This window comes from Phymastichus coffea, unplaced genomic scaffold, assembly GCF_024137745.1.
Source record: "Phymastichus coffea isolate CEN01 unplaced genomic scaffold, Cenicafe_Pcof_1.1 PCOF00098, whole genome shotgun sequence".
In the NCBI taxonomy this organism is placed as follows: Eukaryota; Metazoa; Arthropoda; class Insecta; order Hymenoptera; family Eulophidae; genus Phymastichus; species Phymastichus coffea.
This window is the reverse complement of record NW_026706909.1, coordinates 139232-161409: the sequence shown is the minus strand read 5'-3', so window position 1 is coordinate 161409 and position 22178 is coordinate 139232. Positions and strand designations below refer to the sequence as shown.

General features: G+C 41.0%; 3 protein-coding genes across 8 annotated transcripts; 2 read left to right on the top strand and 1 right to left on the bottom strand.

Annotated features, from left to right (window-relative positions):
- Positions 1-103: 103 nt before the first annotated feature.
- On the top strand, positions 104-12072 carry LOC131669967 (ubiquitin carboxyl-terminal hydrolase 8-like). 3 transcript variants are annotated; one of them, XM_058945203.1, is made up of 16 exons: positions 104-239; positions 610-873; positions 955-1310; positions 1381-1666; positions 1748-1906; positions 1970-2041; positions 2120-2221; positions 2367-2747; positions 2821-2963; positions 3340-3616; positions 4099-4245; positions 9554-9790; positions 9848-9952; positions 10030-10242; positions 10329-10669; positions 10974-12072. In XM_058945203.1, exons 2-16 carry the CDS (start codon positions 631-633, stop codon positions 11098-11100), a joined length of 3189 nt encoding a protein of 1062 aa, XP_058801186.1. In that variant the 5' UTR covers positions 104-239; positions 610-630; the 3' UTR covers positions 11101-12072. The 3 variants fall into 3 exon arrangements, with proteins under 3 accessions (XP_058801186.1, XP_058801187.1, XP_058801188.1); XM_058945204.1 differs by having other exon boundaries at positions 3340-3589; positions 10974-12071; XM_058945205.1 differs by lacking the exon at positions 2120-2221 and having other exon boundaries at positions 10974-12071.
- Positions 12073-12102: 30 nt separating this feature from the next.
- LOC131669973 (oxygen-dependent coproporphyrinogen-III oxidase) lies at positions 12103-14831 on the bottom strand. Of its 4 annotated transcripts, XM_058945212.1 has the most exons (4): positions 14240-14280; positions 13823-14030; positions 12949-13507; positions 12103-12856 (listed from the first exon to the last, which is right to left on the bottom strand). In XM_058945212.1, the coding sequence occupies exons 2-4, from the start codon at positions 13888-13890 to the stop codon at positions 12254-12256; spliced, it is 1230 nt and encodes a 409-aa protein (XP_058801195.1). In that variant the 5' UTR covers positions 13891-14030; positions 14240-14280; the 3' UTR covers positions 12103-12253. The 4 variants fall into 4 exon arrangements, with proteins under 4 accessions (XP_058801195.1, XP_058801196.1, XP_058801198.1 ...); XM_058945213.1 differs by lacking the exons at positions 13823-14030; positions 14240-14280 and adding an exon at positions 14650-14831; XM_058945215.1 differs by lacking the exon at positions 14240-14280 and having other exon boundaries at positions 13812-14132.
- LOC131669965 (telomere length regulation protein TEL2 homolog) lies at positions 14728-22080 on the top strand. Its single transcript, XM_058945200.1, has 8 exons — positions 14728-14910; positions 16480-16559; positions 16639-16760; positions 17315-17730; positions 17987-18333; positions 18406-18807; positions 18927-19034; positions 19182-22080. Exons 1-8 carry the CDS (start codon positions 14870-14872, stop codon positions 21893-21895), a joined length of 4230 nt encoding a protein of 1409 aa, XP_058801183.1. The 5' UTR covers positions 14728-14869; the 3' UTR covers positions 21896-22080.
- Positions 22081-22178: the final 98 nt, after the last annotated feature.

Here is a 22178-nt window from a genome sequence, read left to right as displayed (position 1 = left end):
CTGTAAAGAAGAAGCATATGCACAAGACTAACCGTTCAGTATCAACTCCGAAGAATTTTAACTGAGGGGCGCTTTGGCATTGTAAAAAAGTACTGTCAAACGTATAGGATATATAAAACGCCAGACGCGTTTTATTCCGTAAACGTGCATTAACCTTGATATATAGGTAGCTTGCTGTTTTCTTGGCGAGGACGTCATATTTGACGATTCAACAAACAGGATTACTTGGTGTTCTAATGGTATTACTTCCTTTGATATTGTGCTTGCTGTAAATTTTTTAAGATTCTATTTTCACACAATGTGAATATACACTTTTAACGGAAACACTTGTTTACTTTTATATTCACGTTATATATTTCTGTATTTAATTGACTGAGTCATATTATGGGGTTGGGGAATTTTCGGTCGTTTTTTTAAAAGTTTTTTTGTAAAATATTGGTTGTGAGTAATTTTACTTTTGTTAGCGTATGTTTTGACAGGTTAGGTTGTACCAATTAATTTTTTGTTTCTAGTACTTTAATTACTACATTTTATTGTAAGGGAGCAAAGCATTGTACTGTATAACTCAATAATTACCTCTGTTTAATTAATTTTCATTTGTACATTTAGAGACCACAGTAAAAAATAAAAATGAGCGTTGAAAATGTCTACAAAAATCTTGATGAGAAATCACAACTTTCCTTAAATGGGAAGAAACCACAAGAAATAATCAACCGACTTGATAAAGTTTATGATATGATTTTGACATCAAAGAATAAAAACAAGTGGGATGATGCCTATTTATTCTGCAGAAGATGGAACTTGTGTGTTGACTGGTTGAAGAGGCAAAGGATAGATAAAGACTTGGCGCAGAAGTATTATTCTTCAAAGAGGGTAATTCTGTTAAACATATATATTATATTTACAATTTCCTAGCAAATATAAACATAGTTTTCAAGTATTTTTTTTATTTAGCAAATGGATGTTAAACGATTATTTACGGAAATAAAACTCAAAATAGAGAGTGATCTTGAAAAAAGACAAAGAAAATTACAAAATAAAAACACTCCTAATTTAAGGAAAAGTATTTCTCAAGCAAATGATGAAGAAGACATTGAATCACTATTGCCAGATGTTCCTACTGAAGAGCCAGAACCTAAGAACAAAAATGAAATTACTTGTACAGAATTATACAACATCATGCATAATACTGAAAGTAGAGAAAAAGGAGTGCTTATCATTGACCTAAGGCATGCAGATGACTTTGCAGCTGCCAAAATGGCTTTTCAGGATTATATGATCAATATTCCTGGATCTAAAATCTGGCCAAAGTAAATTATTTGTAATATTGAATTAGTAATAACCAGATTTAGTGACTTATTGGTCTAAATTTTTACACAGGAGAACAGCAAATGATTATCAAATGACATTAATGGACAACGATGCAGCAATCAAACTATTTGAACGGAGGGCAGATATGGATCTTATTGTTCTAGTTGACGAGACGTGCTTATCAAACAAAGCATACAGTTCTATTACTTTATTTAAAAATTTTTTAGAAGAACACGATAAAGTTACAAATTACAATAGAGTAGCTATTTTACAAGGTGGATTTGACAAATGGATGAAGACTTATCCAAAGCTTGTTGTGCGACCAGAAGTTAAAAAGCCTGATGTAATAAATGTGGTATGTACATCACTTCCATTGATCAAAATTTTTTAAATTATTCAAGTTTTGTTACTGAAATAATGTAATTTTTATTTGTAGGACCAACAAAATGACATAAAAAAAGAAATTGAAAATAATTTTGGATTTGAATGTCCTCCATCACCAAACCAAAATACTAACACATCATCACCTACATTGTCTACAAAAACACCTGGAATTAAATCTGTGTCTTTTGCACCTACACCTCCACAAGTTATGGTGATAATATTTTTTAAATTCTCTGTGATTTTTATTATTTTTTTAATTAAAATTATTTTTCAGAGTAACAATGACATGTCTACTTATAAGGATGTTCAAGCAATCCCACCGTTTATACCTGTACCAAATCAAACAGTAAGTAAAATCATCAAATCATGCTGCAATTTCCCATGGCTTAATTTTTTTACTCATGCTATCATTCAATCATTTCAGAAAAATAATACTTTGAAAATGTACAATATTTCATTGTTATCCAATAATAGGACATCTGATCAGCAAATGCTACCATTCAATACGCACAGTCAACAGGGCATTGTAAGCACCTTCATGCATTTTTCATGTCAATCCTGCTTCTGCTTCTGATTTACAGCTTGTCATATCACTTATATTTTATAAAAATGTAATTTAAAGTTTATTCGAAACAAAATTGTTTTCTCAATTTCTAAAATTTATTTTACAGGTAAGCTCTGTCATTAGCCCGTCAGTTTTGTTAAGTGACATTTCCAACTACAGCGAGATTCCATCACCACATCCAGTGTCTGCTCCACCATCAGTAACCAATCACGGATACTACCCAACACTCAATGGAGCTCCAAGAATGAGAACCGCGAAGGTGGTAATCGAGAAACTAACTCCTGCAAAACCTACTGTCGATCGCAGTAACAAACCCATACCGGGTAGAAAACTTTCAAATGACAATACACAGATTGTTAAACTTGAGGGAGATATTCAAGATACTAGGTCGATCATTGCTCAGTTCGAGAGGACGATGTCAAGAGGTAATTTAGATGATTGGAGTAAAGAGCAGTATGATATTTGTAAAAAGAAGGAAGAGGAATTGGTTAGTTATTTATGATTTTCAAGATAAGAACGAAAATAGATGTATGATAATAATAAAACACTTATTTTTGCAGTGTACGGAGCTGGAAAAGTTAAAAAATCAAGGTCCATCGGCGCCTAAGAATGGCAAACTTTATCCTGATTTAACAACTAATCTCTCAGTGCTTGCTTTGAATAATAAACCTCGCTCAACTCGTCTGGTGAAACCAGATATCAAGTAAGATCAATTGCAATTCATTAGTGATAAATGATCATTTTTTGAAATGGTTTATTTGAAGGTAGCATGATTTAATATATGCAAGTTGAAAATCATTCCTTTTTATTATGATCGATATACGCTTTTAAAAAAGATTGTTGAAATTTTAAATTAATTGCCGCTCTTTTTACACCTCATCGCGTCGATATTTGCAGTTTTGTATGTTTTACCAACTCAAGTTAAAATCATTCGATGATTTAATTAAAAATCTACATTTTTTTTGTAAGTACCGCAGTTATAGGAAACCATATATATATTTTTCCAAAAGGAATATTTAACGATGCGAAACATATAAAACAGTTAATGCTCATAGTCCAATAATTTTTTTTTCATCTAGGAATGATGATAAAGAGAATATTCAACAGCCACAAGTAAAGATCGAGCGTATAAAAATCGATCCACCAGCATCAACATTAATGCCACGACCTCCACCACAGCAACAAATGCAATCACCAACAACACCACAAGTTCAACGAATGGAAATAGATGAGCCACCAGAAACATATCGTGAACCATTGCGATCTGAGTCAACAACGCCATCCAATTCAGGACTCAAACGTTCCTATTCAAGTCCCAATCTTCAGAAGGTAAAGAAGCATAAGGCCCAGCATCAAGTAATTATCGCTATCTTTTTTTTTTTGCCTTCTTTTTTCGTTGCGTGAGTCGAGTTCTTTTGTTGAATGCGGCTGACTGCTGGTGAATGTTTCTTAGTTATCGTGTGTAATTAAAGCTTTACTTTTTCTACTGATGCTACGACTCTTTTGGTTTACTTATACAGGTTATTTACGTACACGATTCAACGTACGTATGTAAACAGAAATCACCCTTGCCACGCGCAACGGCAATAAATATAATTTTCTAATCACACCTTTGTACAAATAGATAAATGTTTGTACAGTATTGTGTCACGAGTTCTTTTTAAATATTTACACTGAGTTTTTCGACCGGTAAAGTCTCCGTCAGAATAAATTACAAAAGAATCGGAAGCTACGCATGAGATAAAATTTCGCCTTCACTTATCGTCAATTCAAAAATTTTACTCATATGCTGCATTCGATTAGCCGAGATTTTCAAAAATTCGATTTTACTTTCACAGGCTTTGCAGAACAAAGAGGAGGGGCGAAAGTTTATACCGGAGATCGATAGGTCATCGAAGCCTCAGGTACCAGAAAATAATGTTCGCGTGCCTGTTTTGTCGTCAAAGCATCGTGAGGATCGTATGGAACCAGTCTACGGTAACAATGTGAGTATTTTTACAAAATTCGCTTTCATTTCGGTTTGGAAAAAAAGCTCGTATACGCAGGCAGAATGAAAAACTCGTTCATGCGCAAACTATTTCAACGGCCATCGTTGACGTCACGTTCGAAACTTCCATTGACTCATGGGAATAAATAACTTACAAAAGATCTTACAAAATCACATTGTATTTTTCGAGGAAAAAACAGCTGATTAACTCATGCGCGCGACGACGCGTTCGAATGTTAATGAGAAATCAGCAGGAGCAGCAGCAGCAGCGCGCGGCGGGTCAACAATCGTATTTTCGCGCGTGGCGAATAATGTCGACGTGCATTATTGAAATCGACGCGCAACTCGGTGCGCCGTTATTTCATCTGATCAGCGGCGCGGATCGACGATTATCGAATCATCTCGCACCGCACTGATCTCGTCTCTCCTTTACGAATGCAATCTTTGACCCGACGCAGCTGTCGCATACGAGTCCATGGAATTCATAAAATATTCGCACTCCGATTTGTTGATCGATTCGACGCAGTTGGATTTTTTCTTCTCTCGAATCGACAACTGGCTTTATCTCTTTTATGATGTCTTACGTGTTACGTAGCACCTGCTGAATAGGTGATGCTCGTGTCGCGCGATTGCATTTTTCTTTTGGAACTCGTCAAGTCGTTAGCTTATCTGTTTTTATCGCTGCCCGAACAACTTGCTGTATGCTACACATTGTTTTGTAATTGTAAACTACTTCGTGCCTTGATATATTTTTTTTCTCAATAGATTTTTTTTTGCCGGAAGAATTTTATTTCCTTTTGTTGAATGCAAATTTGACAATTATTTTGTCGGAAGTTATAAATTGGTATATTTTTGATATATTTACTTTTTTCACAGTATTTTATTGATCTTTTGACTAAAGACTCTACTTTTCCGCTATGCGTTCGAAGCAAAATCTTTTTCCGTGCAACAGCATTCAAGAGTTTTGACATCTTTGTTCTTGTCGTTTACTTGTCTTGTCATCATTGGAAAATTGCGGCAAATGAATTAAGACTCAACGTTCAACTTAACAATGTGTAGATAAAGATGATAATTTGTCAAGATAAATTATAATTTTTCCGCGTGTTTCTATAAAAGGAAATTTGACTGAATTACACGTCAAGGCAAAGAACATTATTTTTATAAGTATGACACGAACTTAAGAAAGGTCAGCTAAATGCTTCTCCTTCATAAATAAACAAAACAAAATCGATATTATTAATCCTGCCGCGTGTGCCTATTAACCTGCAAATGCTCATGAATAAAGCCCACAAAAAAATTTAGTTTCTAAACACACACGCACACACGCACGAATTTTAATGCAAATTTCCAAGGTTCTTGTTAGCATTTTTTTATATAGGAAAGTCAATCTGCCGTCAAAGCGAAATCAAGGATAATCTCCTAACAAACACAAATACACACATACGCGCGCACACAAACTCCTAACATTCAGTTCAAGGAACGCGCATATTCTTCACTTTTTTCTGCCTCATCGCAAGAATCTACAGACGTAAGGTAAAAAACTTATCGTGAATCTTTTGGCGGGCAGATACGTTATGTACAAATAAAGATAAACTTCGCATTCGCGCGACACGTGTATACAACAATTAGGTAATTCATTGGCTTCTTTCTTTCTCTCTCTCTCTCTCTCTCTCTCTCTGTCTCTCTCTCTCTCTCACGCGCACTCTCCATCTCTCTCTCTCCGTCGTCTACGCGATAACACACTTTTCTCGAGTGCAGCGCGATGACGATTGCGGTCAATAACAACACCGACAAATTGGAAAATAACTACATCGTTGGGCAGCCTGTCGCAATGTTTTGGCTAGTGTGTGTATATTTTGATTCTTTTACTGGTCGCGCGGTTATCGGCGAATTTCTTTTGCGAAAACGCTTGTCGACATCTGGCACTTGCACGCACGCGCATGCCGCCAGGAATAAATACGAAATTTTGCGCATCGAACGGCGGCGTAGACGAAAAATCAACACGATCGGCGCCGCTGGGTGTACGCGCAAAAGTTCAATCATGAATTTTTAATGATGTAGTCACGTAATTGAGCGCGTGCAAGTATAACGTGTCAATGTCTGTCGAGCGTAAAATTTTCGAGCTACTGATAAGTGTAGAGTTTGTCAAAGACAATCACAGGATAATAAAGCAATTGTCATTGATAATATCACTATTCTAGGAGGGTATCTAGGCCATTTCGATGTCAGACTTGTAATTTTCATGAACAACGCAAACAGTAATTTCACGTTGTGCTTTATTGCCGACTGCTTGTGTTGGCTTTGTTCGCTCAAACGCTCTCAAATTTAATTAGGTTAAAAAACGCGTTCCTCCTCCCGACTGAATTCTTCGTCACCATTACGCCACTCGTGTTTTTTTTGAAAGAAAAGAAAAAAAAGCACATCGGCTCTCGGAGTCGCAGCCAAGGCAGCTGGGAATAACAATCGGCGAGGCGAAAGAAAAACATCCACTCTTTAAACCTCAAATGCGCAACGAGCGTCCACGAACGTCACGCGAACATATCTTGCATATATACCTCGAGTGCTAATCCGTAAGAGTACGTCAGATAGTCATGCTTGTTTTTTTTCTTCATTTTTTTTTCCTTTTCTTTTCTATGAAATCGCGAATGAGATGATGCGCGCTTTTAACGGTTCGACATTGCGTCGTTACGTAACGACTCGCTCCCTCGACCAAGTTTTCGATCAAACACTTGCGTTGACGTAACGTAGATCAATTTTATTTTATTCGTCGCGCTGTTTGCCCCCGTCGCAAATCATTACCTGTTCCTGACGGAAGTCGACGGAACGGTCGGTCTAGAGTGAATTATCATCGCAGGACAAACCGAATGCCGTCTTTTTTGTTTTTCTCATCATTTCGTTTTGTTTTGTTTTATTTATTTTTTTTCTTTCACCTACAGTGTGCAATTCGACGCGCAGCGAAAGCGCGCGTTTTTATCGCGGGCCTAGGCGCGATAAATCGTCGAGCATCTCAGCCTTCGCGCCGGCGCTATTTATCAGCGAGCGCGTCTCCCTCGAAATCCATAATGCCGTCGTCCAATTAGGCGTACGCTCGTCGCGAGATTGCCGCGCCGATCGCTCGAGGGAATGACTGCCCTGTCGTTGTCGTTTGAAGATCAGGTGCGACGCGAACGATGCGATGTTCGCCGAGCGCGTCGCGCGTCAACTGCGCTCGGCTATTAATGGAACTATTTGGATTCGTGGCTTGTATCTCTTGGGCGCGGGCGCTTCGCTTCTGCTTCGCATCGATCGGCCGCGCGTGCTCGCTACGGCGGGACGAGACCGGGGAGGACTCCTCGCGGTTCGCGTGACTGGACGGCACGGCGGCAAATTGCCCGTCGAGCTCCGCGTTCGCCTGGCAATGAGCGCGGTCACGATGCAGGCGGGCGTCGGATCGCGCTTGACGAGCGACAAGCAACGAGACCGGCCTCGCGCGAGCGTTCCCTCGGCTTCTACCGAAAAGTCGTCCGCGAGCCGATTGCCGAGTGCACTGACATGCGTGTCGGTGCGTGGCCATATCGCGATCGCGAGAGCCGACGACTAGTCGCGACGGAGGTGCGAGACGTCGTACGACTGGTTACGCAAGCCGTGGGGTGGCTCGTCGTCGTCGTCGTCGTCGTCGTCGTCGTCGTCGTCGTCGTCGTCGTCGTCGTCGTCGTCGTCATCATCGTCGCGGTGGCGACGCAGCTGAGGCAATTCGGAAATCGGCTCTACGCGCTGTTTGCGCAGAAATAACAATGACGACGCCGCGGGGCAATGTTGGCCGTTCGACGCCAGGCCGCTGCCGCTGTTGTTTCGCGTGCTCTGCTTTCGTCACGGCGCGCCGCCTCGTCGTCCTCTCTCGCGGCTCTGCGTCGCTGCTCTGGCCCGACCGGCTCCCCGGGATCGTCCTCGGCCGGGCGAAAAAACCGGGCAGGACGTGGTCAAGAACGACGCTCACGCGCTTCCGCACGCGCGTCGTCCTCGCGCGTCGCGGCCCCCGAAAGAACAAAGCAAACAAAATTCATCTGACCGGGGGGGGGGGGGGAGGAGAGGAAAACCGGCAGCGGCGAAGGAGCGCATGTGCGCGCGCGCAAATTGGTTCGGGCTCTCGGCGCGCGAAGGTGGGAGAGCGGGCGACGCGCACACACGCGCCTCGCGTGTGTAATTGGCGCGGGGAGCAGGGCGCGCACCACGTGACGTGTCGGCGCGGAGGAGCATCTCGGCCGATAATTTCCTTATCACGTGCCAGTCGTCCGCTGGCAACCGCCGAAAAAGCTCTACGCGCGCGCGAGTGTCTGTTGCTCTCGCTCTCTCTCTCTCTCTCTCTCTCAGATTTTTTCACTCTATCACGCGCACCAGTACATCGCAGGACGTATAAAGCCGCGCGATCGCGCGACCAAAGTGCTTGTGCTCCCGTGTAACGATGGTGCAGATCAAGTTCTTCAACGTCGTCGACAAGCGTAATCCCGTAAGTCTCGCGATCGTTTGGCGGACGGGACTCTGGCCCCCGAGAGCGGCGAATTCCGATCACGGTGGGGCGAGGGACAGCGGGAGGCTGGCGAGGCGCAGGGTCGATCAGCTAATTACGCTCGGGCGAGAGGCCGCGCGAGCGAGCGCTTATCGCACGCCGCTGGAATGTCGATGATTATCGTCGCGATCTCGCCTTCGCGATTCGGAGCGAGGAATGCCGACTCGCTCTCGCCGTCGCTCTCTCCGTCTCGGCCGGCTTCGAGGGCCGGAGTAAGGCTGCGCTTCTCTCTCTCTCTCTCTCTCTCTCTTGCGCGCGCGCGCGGGCGTACGCGGGGATACGATGACACAATGCCGCGAAATCGCGTCGTCAAGTTCAGAGCGTTAGCCGCGAGCGCGGCGGGGCAGGTCTCGATTGGCCGTGACGTCGGGCGGAAGAGCAGCGCCAGCAGAGTGGAAGGAAGCTAGCCGCGGCGCGATGCCTGCAGCTTTGCGGCGATCGACGAGCGAGCCGATCGTGACGCGTCGCGCGGCCCTCGAAGGGTTTCGCCAATCCGATTTGCCGGGCACGCGCGTAAGGCCGCCGCCAGCACGCGGCTCGCGACGCGCACTCGCCGACCCGACGTCGGAGCGCGATAGTCCAGCTGAAGCTCAACATCGCCGCCTACTTCAAAAAGGTATTCGCGCGTGACGGCCAAGCTCCGACGGCCGCGCGACTCGGGGCTGACCGACGGGGGCCCGTTGCGTACAACCGAGCGAGGAGACGGAAAGGGCAACGCACGCGCGCACGACCGCTTAACCGAGCTTCCGTTTGCTTGCAGCACCCCGGAATCACGGGACTGAAAAATCTCGGCAACTCTTGCTACATGAACAGCATCATCCAGTGCCTGAGCAACACCTGTCACTTGGCCAATTATTTCAATCACAACCAGTACAGCAACGATCTCACTAAAAAGAACGACAAAAATGCGTCGGGCTACGTTGCCGAGGAGGTGGCCCAGGTCATCAAAGCTTTATGGAGAGGACAGTACAAGAGCATTTCACCGAGAGACTTGAAGGTTCGTTGAACGTTCGCGTTCCTCGATTACGACCAAGACTAGCGTTTTCGTTGACAGGTGGTCGTCGGCCAGTACAAATTTCAATTCGAGAGCTACGATCAACAAGACTCTCACGAGTTCCTGATGTTCTTACTCGAATGGATGCACAACGATTTGAAGCAGGTGCGTTGCCCCGTTCGCCGTCGGGACTTGAGACTTGGAACTAACGAAAGCCGCGCTCCTATTTTTCCTTCTTTCAGAAGAACAAAGTCTCGTACAATAGAGAACTGACCGTGGCCGAAAAGGAATGGGAAAAGTCATGGGAAGGTCAGAGCTCGATCATATCGAACTTATTCTACGGTCAGCTGAGATCGACCATCGAGTGTACCACCTGCATGCAAACCAGCACCACTTACGAGACGTTCAACAGCTTAACGATGTCTCTACCGACAACGAACAAATGCACGCTAGACGTAAGTTTCCGAAAGTGCGCGGACAAAAGTAAACCGACGAGTCGCAGGTGTATTGGATAATAATGTTGCTCTTGCTCTGTAAACAGGACTGCGTGAAAAAATTCGTGAGTGGTCAGAAGGTGTCCGGCTGGAAGTGTCCGAATTGCAAGGCACCGCGGGACGGTGTCAAGAAATTCGATATAGCAAAACTTCCGCACACGATAATTATCCATCTCAATCGTTTTGGCGACTCGGGTGGCTGGCTCGAGAAGAAGAACACGGCTGTCGATTTCCCACTCATGCAATTCGATTTGAAACCATACGTCGTCGCCGATTCCGATGACAATTCACCGTCGAGCCAATATAATTTGTACGCCATGTCCAATCATTACGGCACGATGGACGGTGGACATTATACTGCTTACTGCAAGAGTGTCACGCAGAGAAAGTGAGTAAAAAATTTGAACTGAATTTCGGTGTTGTTTGGATTTAAAAAATGATACGTAAGGCAATTTATAATCACGCCTGAACTTGAGAAAATTGGGTGACTATTCTATTTTTGTACGCGCGTTATCTAAACAATCACACAATTGCGTCATACTCTCATTGTATAACTCATTTTCGCTCATTATTCCGCCTTCGATTAAAAAGATGTTCCTGTTTTAACTTGCGAAAAAAAGCTCGAATTCGTTTAAAATTTCATTGGCGAACGATTTACATAACCAAATTTATTTTTTTTTTCGTTTTCATAGATGGTACAAGTACGACGATCACACGGTAAGCGAAGTGCCACCGAATCAAGTAAAGAGTCAAAGCACGAGTGCGTATCTTTTATTCTACTCGTTGGTGTCAGCGGAGAGAACGATCCCGAACAGTTAATGATGACTTAATCACTTACAAAAAAATAAGGGACGAGAGATAAACGGACTGCGTTATGACGTTATACGATGATAATATGCATAACGACTAATTTACTATCGAGTATTGCTTCTTTTCGCTTTGCACTTATGAAAAGAAAAACTCGACTAAAAAAGCGAGTCTGGGGCCTTAGAAATTGTTTTTTCTTCTATTTTGCTACTTGACGTTTTATTATGTTTTTTTTTTCACATTACACTCACACGCGCGCGCGAATGTTTGTTGTAAATTTTATTGGCTGTTAGCTCGAAAGAAAAAAAGAAAGAAGAAATCCGCTTGGTGTTTTGTTTTTGTACATAGTATTATCGTAACACACATACTCGCCTAATGTTTCGACAAGGAAACATTAGCGACAATGACAAAATCAACTTTTGTGACATAATTAATGTCTTATAATTTTGATGAAAGAAAGGAAAAAATCACGAAATTTGGTGCTTTGTAAGATGAACTTTGTAAATATGTACATAGAGATAACTCAGTGACGAAAAAAAGAACATATGTATATTTTTCTTTTTTTCCTTACGCGCGAGAACAATTATTGTTAATTCTTGTTGCGATGATGAAAGTAATGTGTTTTTGAACAATTTCGCTTAGTTTCATTGTCTTATTTGTTCAGTATTGCATTTATTTATAAAGCAAAGGAGAAAGTTGATGGGAAAAATATTGAATTAAAGGCTACCTTTTTCAGTGTTATTATTCTCTTTTTTTCGAGGAAAAATATGTTTTACTATGATTTTTGTGTAAAACGACGAAAAAAGCTTTACAGGAATTTATTTTTGGTTACATAAGTTGCCTGTTTAGAATTTAACTATATCCGCTTTACGTCTATGTGTAATTATTATCGCAAATTATTGTTACAAAGAAAAATCGTCATTTAATATTTTACGCTAGATGCAATGCTATTTGATAATAAAATAATAAAAACCATAATCGTATGAAATTGTTTTTCAATGATTATTTATTTGTTTCCTTGATTTATAAAAATTAATTCACTCTTAACAACATTTATAACAAACATAATAATATTCTATAATAATCACACGCATAACCCATCACCTCCAACACTTACATCTATTAAGATTAATACTTAAGTGAAACTCTGTGGAAACTAATAAATTTACAACCAGTCTCTAGGATTCTTCAAAACTTCAATTAACTGCCCTTCTCTTGTATTTGATTTTGGCTCATGCATGTATTCCCATCTAGCAGTCAAAGGTAATGACATTAAAATACTCTCATACCTAGCACCTGGAGTATAAAGTCCAAACTTGGTTCCTCTGTCATAAATTAGATTGAACTCTACATATCTACCTCTCCTTAACAATTGCCATTGTCGTTCAGCATAACCATAGCCATCATTTTTGTGTTGCTTCACAAGTGGGATATATGATGGAATTACAGCTTCAGCACATGACTCGACAAATTTGAAAGCCTCTTTCTGATCCGGTGTATCTAAATCATCAAAAAATATACCTCCAACACCTCTTCTTTCTCCTCTGTGAGGTATATGAAAGTAATCATCGCACCATTTCTTGAATTTGCTGTAGTACGATGGATCATGCTTATCACATGCCTGTTGGAGTGTTTTATGGAAATGCTTGGCATCTGCTTCATTCAAATAGTAGGGTGTCAAGTCAGTACCTCCCCCAAACCACCACTGTTTAGAACCATCTTTGTTTGTCACCTCAAAGTATCTGTAGTTGAAATGAATGGTAGGCACCTACACAATAGCACATCAATAAATTAATCTTATATAATTAGTTTTACTTTCATTCACAATCTTACATAATTAGTGATTAAAAAATATCTTACCATTGGATTCCTGGGATGAATAACAGAACTGACACCAGCAGCAAAGAAAGGTAAAGCACCTTCATCCATAGTCTTACCTCTAGCTCTCATTTGCTGTACAGCATTAGAAGGTAATGTACCATTGACCACTGAAATATTAACTCCAGCTTTCTCAAAAACATTGCCATCCTGAAGTACACAAGTTATACCTCCACCGCCTTCCTTCCTAGTCCATCTGTCAACTTTAAATTTGGTTTCAAATTCTTCCAGAGATTCCAAAGATTTAACAACATCTGCTTGAATTTTCATTATTAATAATTCCATTTTAGTCTTCATGTCATCTTTGTTCTTTGTCAAGTGTTCAATGCTTGTTATAGGCTCCGCCATAAAATGCTGAAGGTCCAATTCTGATTGGGCTGCATAGACATTGTCATTAGATGAACTGTAAACTGCTACACTAGCTGCTACCAGTCCAGCTCCAAGGTATCTGAATTTGTAAACTGTGGTTCTGAAAGTTTCATTGGTCACTACAGTTTGTAGGCGACTCCAGCTTTTTAAAAGTTTAAATGCCATTATAAGTCTGTAATTAGAAAACAATATTTTAGAATTTTCAAATTACATTGCAATGTTTATTTTTCACTGAAATTAATTGATTTCCGTATTGATAAATTGATTTTTGTATTGTTCCCTTTGATGAAACACGTGATACATAAAATACTTGAATGACGAAAAAAGTAAACAATATAAACATGAAAATATCAATTCAGATTATCGATTAAACAATCGCAAAAACTCTACTAGAGCACTCGTAATCGGAGCGTTCTAGTAAAGTTTTTTGCTATTATTATAATAAATCTTCATGTGATTTATCAAATACAATTTACCACAGCTATACCTGTTACCTGATTCTTTTGAACCGGCACTAAAGTAAGTTTCTTTGTCACGTTTGCCACAAGACCACATACCCAATTTCAGGTCATTTTAAGGTTCATTCACACCTACACCTTATCAGTCTAAGTAAACATTACGTAAAAATTTATAAAAACTATTCATGTATATTCTAAAATTGTAATTGCTCAATGTCCAATTAGCTGACTGACTTTCTGTTTAACAAAAAAAAATGTCACTCGTATTTTTCAACTGCAAAATGAAGTTACAAAGGCCCTCGCCACATATGCGCATACGCGCGCGTACGAGGGCGTACAAACGTGTTGTACAAATCGCTAAAAATTTTGATAGTGCCAACAACAGCAAGTTACTACTATTCCTCGCATGTCCCAAACGAACACACTTACTCCCAGAACAAACGTACCATAACGCTATATTATTGAAGGTTATGATACGTTTGTTCCGGGAGTAAGTGTGTTCGTTTGGGGCATGCGAGGAATAGTAGTAACTTTCTGTTGTTGGCACTATCAAAATTTTTAGCGATTTGTACGCGTTTGTATGTACGCCCTCGTACGCGCGCATATGCGCATATGTGGCGAGGGCCAAATAAACATGTAAAAATTCCTCCAAGTTAACATCTTGTTGGCCGTCGATAAAATGCCTCGCAATGATACCATCTCAAAGTACAAAGATCACCTTGATCTAATTAACAATAAATTGACACCTGTTCTCCAACAATAAGTGCATTTTTTTATCGCTCGTTACAGCCATAATAAAATTCAATAAACACTTCTCATACATAGTTATATTTCACATTAAAAAAGCAAATCTAACCTCAAAATAACAAATACAAGAGAGGGCGACATCAGTCTCAATAGAGGTGAGAGGTGAGCTGTCTCTTTCTAACATGGCCGCAAAGGAACTACAGCGTGAGAGCCAGTGGTGATGACGTCCGTGTAGTTCGGTTTTCCTCGGTTAGCACCACAAGAGACAGCTGTGCTTTAGTGTGTATCCTCGACGGTCGTGGCTCGTCCTCGTCCAACTGCCAGCAAACATGATGAACATGTGGAAAGTGCGTGAACTCATGGACAAGGCGTGAGTTGTGCTTACATTATTTCATGCTTCTTTAAAAAAATCGTAACCTTACGTTTGTGCACGAAAGACGGTTTTTCCTCAAGGATATATACTGCAAAGGCATTATCTCCACATACTCTCACTGGTTTTTACACTCATGTTATTGTTATGTATTGCTTGACTACACTGATATTTGTGATCAGGATGCGAATGAGAGCTTCCATACTGAGTTTTGATATCTGAGTTATTACTGAATAAAGTGATTCAGTGTTGTGGTTTCATATTTTGCATTGACTGTTCTTAGGAAAATTATTTCGAAACAACATCATGTACTGTTTATAGAAACACTTGGCTGTTCTGCTTTCCTTCTCCTCTTCATTCCAGAATAGTTATTCTTATCGTCTTATGCACAAGGTTGAGAAACAGATACTACTTCTATTTTTAGTTTGAAAAATAAGTACATCATAGAACTACCTGTTATTTCAAAGTAATGATGTTCCATTTGAAAGTAAAGTAACATAGCAATTTATTTTTCAAGAAGTAATAGTTTAGTCAAGATAAGAAAGCCTGAGGAAATCCAAATCCATCATATCATACTTGAACTCAATTCTCAGAGCAACAAAGCGGAGTTTAAAATTGACGTTGATGAATATTTTTAGTTTAACTTATCTCTTTCTTGTAAATCAGCAAAAATATCTAGGGATCAAATTGTAACTCTTGTAAAAAAAGACGTGATTTCACCAATGAGCCTGATTAAATCAAAATCCATTACACGATAATTGAGCCTAACTTCATGAGATACATGCTCGATTTCTTCTCATTAAGACGCAGTCAGGGTCAAAGTATTGGTAATTCAGTAGGAATTGCACAAGGAATCTCAGGTGACTGTCTCCATGCAAAAACCTGTTTTGGCAACTGCAACTTTCTGCAGAAAATGTTTACATGATAGACCTCTTCTACACTGGTTTTTTCTTACTTGTGTCCCAATTGTATTGCTGTTTTTTATGATTGATTTCTTTACGAATCTTTCGTTTGATCGCCGTTCACACAAAATCACCGATTACGTTTGCTTATCGTGCGAAAAAGAGAATTAAGCGTTTATCAGGACTTTCGATAACGAGAGTAAATAAAAGAAAACGATCTTTCGAATTTTACAACCGCAGAGATTGCATTCCAGTAACGAGTTACAGAAAAAATACATCTTTAGCAACGCTTAACGATTTGACATTGAGAGTAAAAGAAATTCGTTTTTTCGAGTTGTCGACGTCGACGCCTAATGGTATCTCTCGCTCGCTTAATTTTCGTTTCACGATGCTCGCTATCTTCCGCATTATGTTGCTCGCATTTCCTTCCCCTTTTATTTTTCACGAGCATTATAACGGCATATGCCTTGCTGAACGAAAACACCGCCGCAACGAGCGAGAGAGAAAAAACGACCGTCTCGCTTGCGTAATTCGCGATCTTATTTAATCCCATTCTCTTTCTCTCTCTATACATATATATAGGTATATATGCAAATATATATATATATATCGCGATGAAAAAACAGCAGTTTTCCGAGCATCTGCAAGATAATTGTGTGTCAAACAGGACAAACGTCATGATGAACTACACTGACACCGAAGCCAAAGTACGCGAAGCGACGAACGACGACGCTTGGGGTCCGACCGGTAAGCGACAAAAATTGCAGCAGCTTAACGACCGTCTCTGCGCGCATAAACAGCGGCTCGTTTCGTTTTCGCCTCGCAGGTGCCATGATGCAAGAGCTCGCCCAAGCGACCTTCACGTACGAGCAGTTCCCGGAAGTGATGTCGATGCTCTGGAAGCGCATGCTGCAGGATAACAAGCGCAACTGGCGACGCACCTACAAGGTATTTACAGAGCGATAATGATCTTCGTGCCGGCGAGCGCGCGACTCGCTCGAAAGGGAAAACGTAAATCGCTTCGGGCGAGTGACAATTGCGCGGCGCGACCTTTCTTGCGCTTTCGCGCGCGCGAAATGTGCGCCCGAATCGATGGCGCGTGGGTTTCTCTCTCCCGAAAGCCGACAATTAACTTCTGTTGTGCAAACACACGGGCAGCTCGATGTTTTACCATACGGCTGTGTGTGAAATGAATCCTCTCGTGCGTGGCAACGCGACAGATGTTATCTTTACGCAATTACGAAGATAAAGCGCATCTACGAAAGTAAAAAAAGAAAAAAAAAAAAAAAAACACGCACACACGCAAAAGAAAAACATCTCGCTCTATTCACTCTAATTCACTCTGGTAATAACATTTTCAATAATGCCCCGCAATAACCAGTCGCATAACCCATCACCTCCAACAATTACATCTATTAACGTGAATAAGTTTTTAGTACTTAAGTGAAACCTTAGAAGACTAATAAATATGAGTCTTCGGTTTTTTTTTAATTTCCTCCCAGTCACTTCTGCTGCTCAACTATTTGGTCCGTAACGGCTCCGAGCGTGTCGTGACGTCGTCTCGCGAGCACATCTACGACTTGCGCTCCCTAGAAAATTACACGTACATCGACGATTTCGGCAAGGACCAGGGGATCAACATTCGTCACAAGGTGCGCGAACTGATCGATTTCGTGCAAGACGACGAAAAGCTGCGCGAGGAACGCAAGAAGGCCAAGAAAAACAAGGACAAGTACATCGGAATGTCGAGCGAGGCGATGGGTGTGCGCGCGGGCTTCGGCGGAGTAAGCAGTGGCAATCACGAGAGGTGGATGGATAATCCCAAGTGGACGGGAAGTGCTGCCAGAGAAGGCGGCGACGGTTATAACGAATGGGATCGCGGCAGTCCTAGGGCCAAAGGTTTCGAGGATGCCAACAGGTGAGATCATAAACGCGTGCTGCTGACGGAGTAGTTGGCTTTGATAAGATAAAGGCTTGAGTAACTTGAGATGACGATGCTTATTTTTTCTTCTCCAACAATCAGATTGTTTGCAGGTAGATTTGATGGTTACGTGGAGGTCGTTTCTTATACGAATAAAAATTTATTCAACGCGTTTGAATAATGCGATTATATACGATTATATACTATTATCACGTGGACTCCAAAACTAAATGTAATGTTTATAATTTTACAGCGATGATGGCGAGCGAGAAGATTCAGACAATGAAACGCGCACAAGTCCAAGGCGAAACCCCAGCACAATAGCAGGAGTGACAGCGACAGTCGGTGAACGTCGCGAATATAGGGACACCGCCGAGACAATGGAACGAGCACCAAAACCAACGACATCGCCAACGCCAAAAGCACCTAGGACGATTAAGAAAGTTGACCTCGGTGCCGCAGCTCATTATGGAAAGGATCAACAGCAGCAGCAGCAGCAACCGTCGAACTTGATGAGTTCACCGGTAAAACAGCCTGCGCAGAGGAGCAAGAGTGATATTTTAAATGAGATTTTTGATATGCAAAATGATAACGGCACAGGTGAGAAGATTCATAAAACGAGATTACTGTAATTGACAGAAAAATAGTTTAATTTTAATTTTTGTTTGATAGTAACCAAAGCAGCGGAGGACGATGACTTCGACCCTCGAGCTGACAATTACGCTCCATTGTCACAATCGAACCAACCAACATCTGAATTCGGCGACTTCGCCTCTGCATTTGGAACCCCACCAATGGCGCAAGTGAATAAACCTAAAGATGATGAATTTGCCGATTTCACTTCAGCCTTCGATTCTAGTGTTACGATTTCGCAACCACCATCTCAACAACAGCAACCACAAGTTTCCCTATTAGGAGCAACAATTCCAAATATTGGTAATCCTATGACAGATAATCTGATGAGTTCGATCGGCAATACAGATTTCGGTGGTGGTAACGATCTGTTCAATACCATGCAGACACAGAGTTTTACCAATAAGCCACAGATTACAAATAATAGCAACAATAATACGAGTGAGTATATTTTATCAAACTTCTGTATCCTCTATTTTTATACTAAATATACTGAATATAATACGATCGAAGTAAAATATAGAGGTGAAATCAAACAAACCTATATATTTATTTTACAGCAAATACAGACTTGCTGTCAGATCTAACCAGTTTCGCCTCATCAATGCCAGCAGCGAACAATCTAAACAACGCGAACCTCTTCGCTTCCGAGCCTTTCAACAACACAGGTAAGCAAAATAAAATTCTCATCTCCTCCAAACAGACACACATTCATACATAGATTAAACACTTACACAACATATACGTACACATCGTGTGTTAGCATGCGCGCGAACTCTTTGATATAATGCCGCCAAGTCGGCCTTTCCTTCTAGCTCATCGGCTGCTGGATACACTTCGCTGGTTCGTTAGTAACAGAAGTCAAATAGCTCTGAAGAAAGTACGTGGAGAACTAAAGAAGTACGTCGAATATCTGCCAGGAACTTTGACGGAACAGAAGTTGGTGGGATTAGACGAAGAGGAACGAAAGATTGACCCGTTGATGTACAGTCGAGTATTGGAGACTTTAGTGGAGACTTTCGATGTCAATTGGCCGCTGTATAATGGAGAGCTTGATGATTCTATTAAGAGAATTTTCGTTGTAGAAGGCTCGGATTCGCAGGTAATGTACGAGTCATTGTTAGCTCTCACGCAGGCAATGAAACAAACTGAATATCCTAAAGTCATCGCTGCTGTTGGACGTCTTCTCGAAGAATTGATGAAAAGCGATGCTCTATTCTCTGCTTTAGTCACGTCCAGTCGCATCACTGACCTAAGTGACTTTGAGAAAAATACCGAAGATGAACTGTGGCAAGCTATTATTCAACTCATAGTGTCATTGCCGAATCGAGTAGCGAACAAAATGCAGAAAAACCTCCCGGATACATTCAAGCTCAAAAGTTTTACGAACCTTCTCAGCTTTCACATAGCTCGAGCGATACATTTTCTCAATGAAAGTAAAGTAAATGTCGACGGAAGAATTTTATCAATGCTATTCGGCAAGATGTTCCTAGTATTGAGTTCCGATGATCTCAAACCACTAGTTGATATTATTGTACTCTGGTGCAAGTCCCGCGTTAGTGAGATGAGATCTATAGTGCAGAGTATATTATTCGGAATTGATACACACAGTATTGAAAATCTTGCTGTGCAGATTCTCAAACATCCATGTTTCGTTTCTGAAATTCTCGAAAATCTAATCAGGAATGACAACTGGAGACACACGTTTACTGTGAGAATACCCCTGATGACATGGTACAACGACGATCGTCTTATCTATAACTTGGTGTCCTTGTTACGCAAAGTACAAACGAGTGACGATCGTCTACTCTTTGATTTAACTATAAAATTGTTGGATGTTTGGGGTGATCAAAGTGCACTGAATCACACGAGTTTCGATCAACATCTATACATCACGAAATTAATTATTCTGTCGGTGAAACATATGGTAGGTCATCTGTCGCCAAGTGAGAAAAATGAGATTCAGAAGCTATTATTTTCCGGAATACCAACGCACTTGGGTTCGACGGAAGTGAATGTACGTGCAGTTGGTATGATTACCGGTGAGATGCTTACTGAATTATTAATTACGTTAAGCGACGCTGCTAAACTGAAATTCGAATATGATGGGATGGAAAAGGATACGTTACTGCTGGTGAAGGCGTTGAAGAATATAGAGGTGCCGGTGTACGAAAATAGAATGGATGAAGAGTTGATTGTTGGCGAGATTGAATTTCCAAATTTGGGAAACAAGAGAGTTTACGAATTGGGAATCGAGTGTGGAATTCTAAAAAATCATGCCAAGCAAGAAACCAAACCTAACATAACAGAAACAAAAGAACCGTATAAGAAAATAGAAAAAGAAGTATCTCAATCACCAGTAACACAAGTCGAAGAAGAACTCGACAGTGATGATGATCTCGTGCCATATGATTTATCGAATGATCGGCCTGACATCGAAAAGTTCAAACCACTATACCTGCGCGATCTACGAGATAATCTTGTCAATGCACCATCAAATAATCTAGACGATCTAAACGTCTTTTCCGAAACACTGAGAGTTAGCGAGGAATTGATCATCGCTCAACTAGGCAATGATGACGAGAGTTTTGCAAAAGAGTTGCTAGAGATATTTTTGAATTTACAGGACAGATACGCGACGGAGGATTTCGAGGTGCTGACTTTCAAAGCTTGCGTAGCGATTGTATCGATCTACCCACAAGCTTGTGCTAAATATTTATGCCAAGAATTTCACTCAGAGTTGAGTAAATATTCCGTGCAGCATAGGCTGACCATGTTAAATGTACTGTGCGAGGCTGCTAGAAAATTATCCGCTGTTGAAATAAAGGAAGAGGAACAAAAGACAACGAAGAAGACTAAGAAGAATATCTCGAAACCTGTAAGTTTGCATATCGAAATTGATAAGTCGAAGATATATGAAACACTATACGACGATGATTTCGATGATCCACTCGAAGCTATGCAACCATCCGTCGATTGGTACGAGATAATTCAACAAAGAATCGACTCGAAAACTCGTCGTTTCGCCCATGAGACGAAACTTCAAAAATCAACCGTCAACAAATTTTACAACCACGTGTCATCGTTCTTCTTCCCACTCATTCATGGATTCTCCAAGCACTCGTTTCTCTACTCTCTACCAGCAAACTATCGCGATCAAGAGAACATTCTTCTCACAAGATTTTTAGAATCGCTAGCAACGATCATGGCCTGCGCGCAGAACTGTCCTGTGGCTGTTAAGATGGCTAAAGAAATTCTTGAACTCGCCTGGGTTTTAAGATACCATGACGATGCAAAAGTGCGATTAGCGGTGATGAAATGTGTAGCTGCTACGTTACTTAGTATACCAGAGTATGAAGTGCAGGGAGAGTTACTTAGTGCTTTTATGGAGATCAAAGAATGGCTTGCAGATGTTACAAGAGAGACTATGAAGGGTGATTGCGACGAAAATTGCAGAGAATTGGGAAGACATGTGATGTATCTTGTCGATTCAATTCTTCGACGGGCGGTTAATGATTTCGTGAATTGATTTCAAAGAACTACAAATAAAAACTATAACGTTAAGGCGTTGAACCAATGTATATTATTTTTATACTTTATCATGTGAAAGCGTCGATTTTTAAATGTATAAAATAATAAATAAATAATTTTCCCCGCTAACATGCTGTATACATTCGACTAATAATCTCACACTTTACACTTACAAAAAATATACGAAAGATTGGTTTTACAAAATTTTATTTTAACAGGCATCATACCCACGAGCTTGCTAACGCCAATATCTGCACAAACGCAAACCAATAACAGCCACC

Coding starts and splice junctions, on each gene's coding strand:
- LOC131669967 (XM_058945203.1), top strand. CDS start 631: ATGAGCGTTGAAAATGTCTACAAAAATCTTGATGAGAAATCACAACTT. Junction 874..954: donor AGTATTATTCTTCAAAGAGG/GTAATTCTGTTA, acceptor TTTTTTATTTAG/CAAATGGATGTTAAACGATT. Junction 2,964..3,339: donor CTGGTGAAACCAGATATCAA/GTAAGATCAATT, acceptor TTTTTCATCTAG/GAATGATGATAAAGAGAATA.
- LOC131669973 (XM_058945212.1), bottom strand. CDS start 13,890: ATGTGGTCTTGTGGCAAACGTGACAAAGAAACTTACTTTAGTGCCGGT. Junction 13,508..13,822: donor TCAAAAGAATCAGGTAACAG/GTATAGCTGTGG, acceptor TTCTAATTACAG/ACTTATAATGGCATTTAAAC. Junction 12,857..12,948: donor TTCATCCCAGGAATCCAATG/GTAAGATATTTT, acceptor GCTATTGTGTAG/GTGCCTACCATTCATTTCAA.
- LOC131669965 (XM_058945200.1), top strand. CDS start 14,870: ATGATGAACATGTGGAAAGTGCGTGAACTCATGGACAAGGC. Junction 16,560..16,638: donor CGACGCTTGGGGTCCGACCG/GTAAGCGACAAA, acceptor TTCGCCTCGCAG/GTGCCATGATGCAAGAGCTC. Junction 18,334..18,405: donor GCAAAATGATAACGGCACAG/GTGAGAAGATTC, acceptor TTTGTTTGATAG/TAACCAAAGCAGCGGAGGAC.